Source organism: Neopelma chrysocephalum, unplaced genomic scaffold, assembly GCF_003984885.1.
Source record: "Neopelma chrysocephalum unplaced genomic scaffold, ASM398488v2 Primary Assembly neopelma1_96456, whole genome shotgun sequence".
Classification (NCBI taxonomy): domain Eukaryota; kingdom Metazoa; phylum Chordata; class Aves; order Passeriformes; family Pipridae; genus Neopelma; species Neopelma chrysocephalum.
The window spans coordinates 6,417-7,443 of record NW_020925103.1 but is presented as its reverse complement, the minus strand read 5'-3'; the positions used below and the strand labels follow the sequence as shown (position 1 = coordinate 7,443).

At 57.8% G+C, this 1,027-nt stretch overlaps 1 protein-coding gene across 1 annotated transcript in view; it reads left to right on the top strand.

Moving 5' to 3' along the window:
- Window positions 1-262: 262 nt before the first annotated feature.
- PSMD4 (proteasome 26S subunit, non-ATPase 4) overlaps window positions 263-1,027 on the top strand; it is a 7,172-nt gene continuing 6,407 nt past the window's right edge. The window contains exon 1 of the mRNA XM_027708658.1: window positions 263-527. Within this exon, the coding sequence (XP_027564459.1) occupies window positions 406-527 (122 nt within the window). The 5' untranslated portion in view covers window positions 263-405. The remainder of the gene's footprint in view (window positions 528-1,027) is intronic.

The window sequence follows — 1,027 nt, the reverse complement described above, 5'->3', positions numbered from 1 at the left end:
TCAGGCAGGGGCTGGGGGGTCTGAGGGGGGCTTGAGGGGGCTTGGGGGACGAAAAAAAAGCACGTTTTGGGGATAGAAAAAAACACATTTGGGGGTGAAAAAAGCACATTTTGGGGATAGAAAAAAGCGCATTTGGGGGTGAAAAAAAAGTACATTTTGGGGATGAAAAAAGCACATTTTGGGGGTAAAAAAAGCGTATTTTAGGGGTAGAAAAAAATCACATTTTGGGTATAGGAAAAAGTCACATTTTGGGGATGAAAAAACACATTTTGGGGGTGAAAAAAGCACAATTTAGGGATGAAAAAATTATATTGTGGGGATGACAAAAGCACATTTTGGGAGTGAAAAACAGCCCATTTTGGGGTCAAACCTGCCCTGTGTTGCAGCGTGGACAACAGCGAGTACATGAGGAACGGGGATTTCCTGCCCACGAGGCTCCAGGCCCAGCAGGACGCCGTGAACATCGTGTGCCACTCCAAAACCAGGAGCAACCCCGAGAACAACGTGGGGCTCATCACCCTGGCCAAGTACGGGGGGCCTGGGGGGGCAACTGGGATTTGGGGACCCCCAGGAAGGGCTGGGGAGACCCCCAGGGCACAGGGGGGGGGGCAGGGGGGTGTTGGGGGTCACTGGTATTTGGGGACCCCCAGGAGGGCACAGGGGTGGGAGCAGGAGGTGTTGGGGGTCCCTGGTATTTGGGGACCCCCAGGGCACAGGGGGAGGAGCAGGGGGGTCACTGGTATTATTTGGGGACCCCCAGGGCACAGGGGGGGGAGCAGGGGGGTGTTGGGGGTCCCTGGTATTTGGGGACACCCAGGAAGGGCTGGGGAGACCCCCAGGACACAGGGGTGGGAGCAGGGGGGTGTTGGGGGTCACTGGTATTTGGGGACCCCCAGGAGGGCACAGGGGTGGGAGCAGGAGGTGTTGGGGGTCCCTGGTATTTGGGGACCCCCAGGAGGGCACAGGGGTGGGAGCAGGGGGGTGTTGGGGGTCCCTGGTATTTGGGGACACCCAGGAAGGGCTGGGG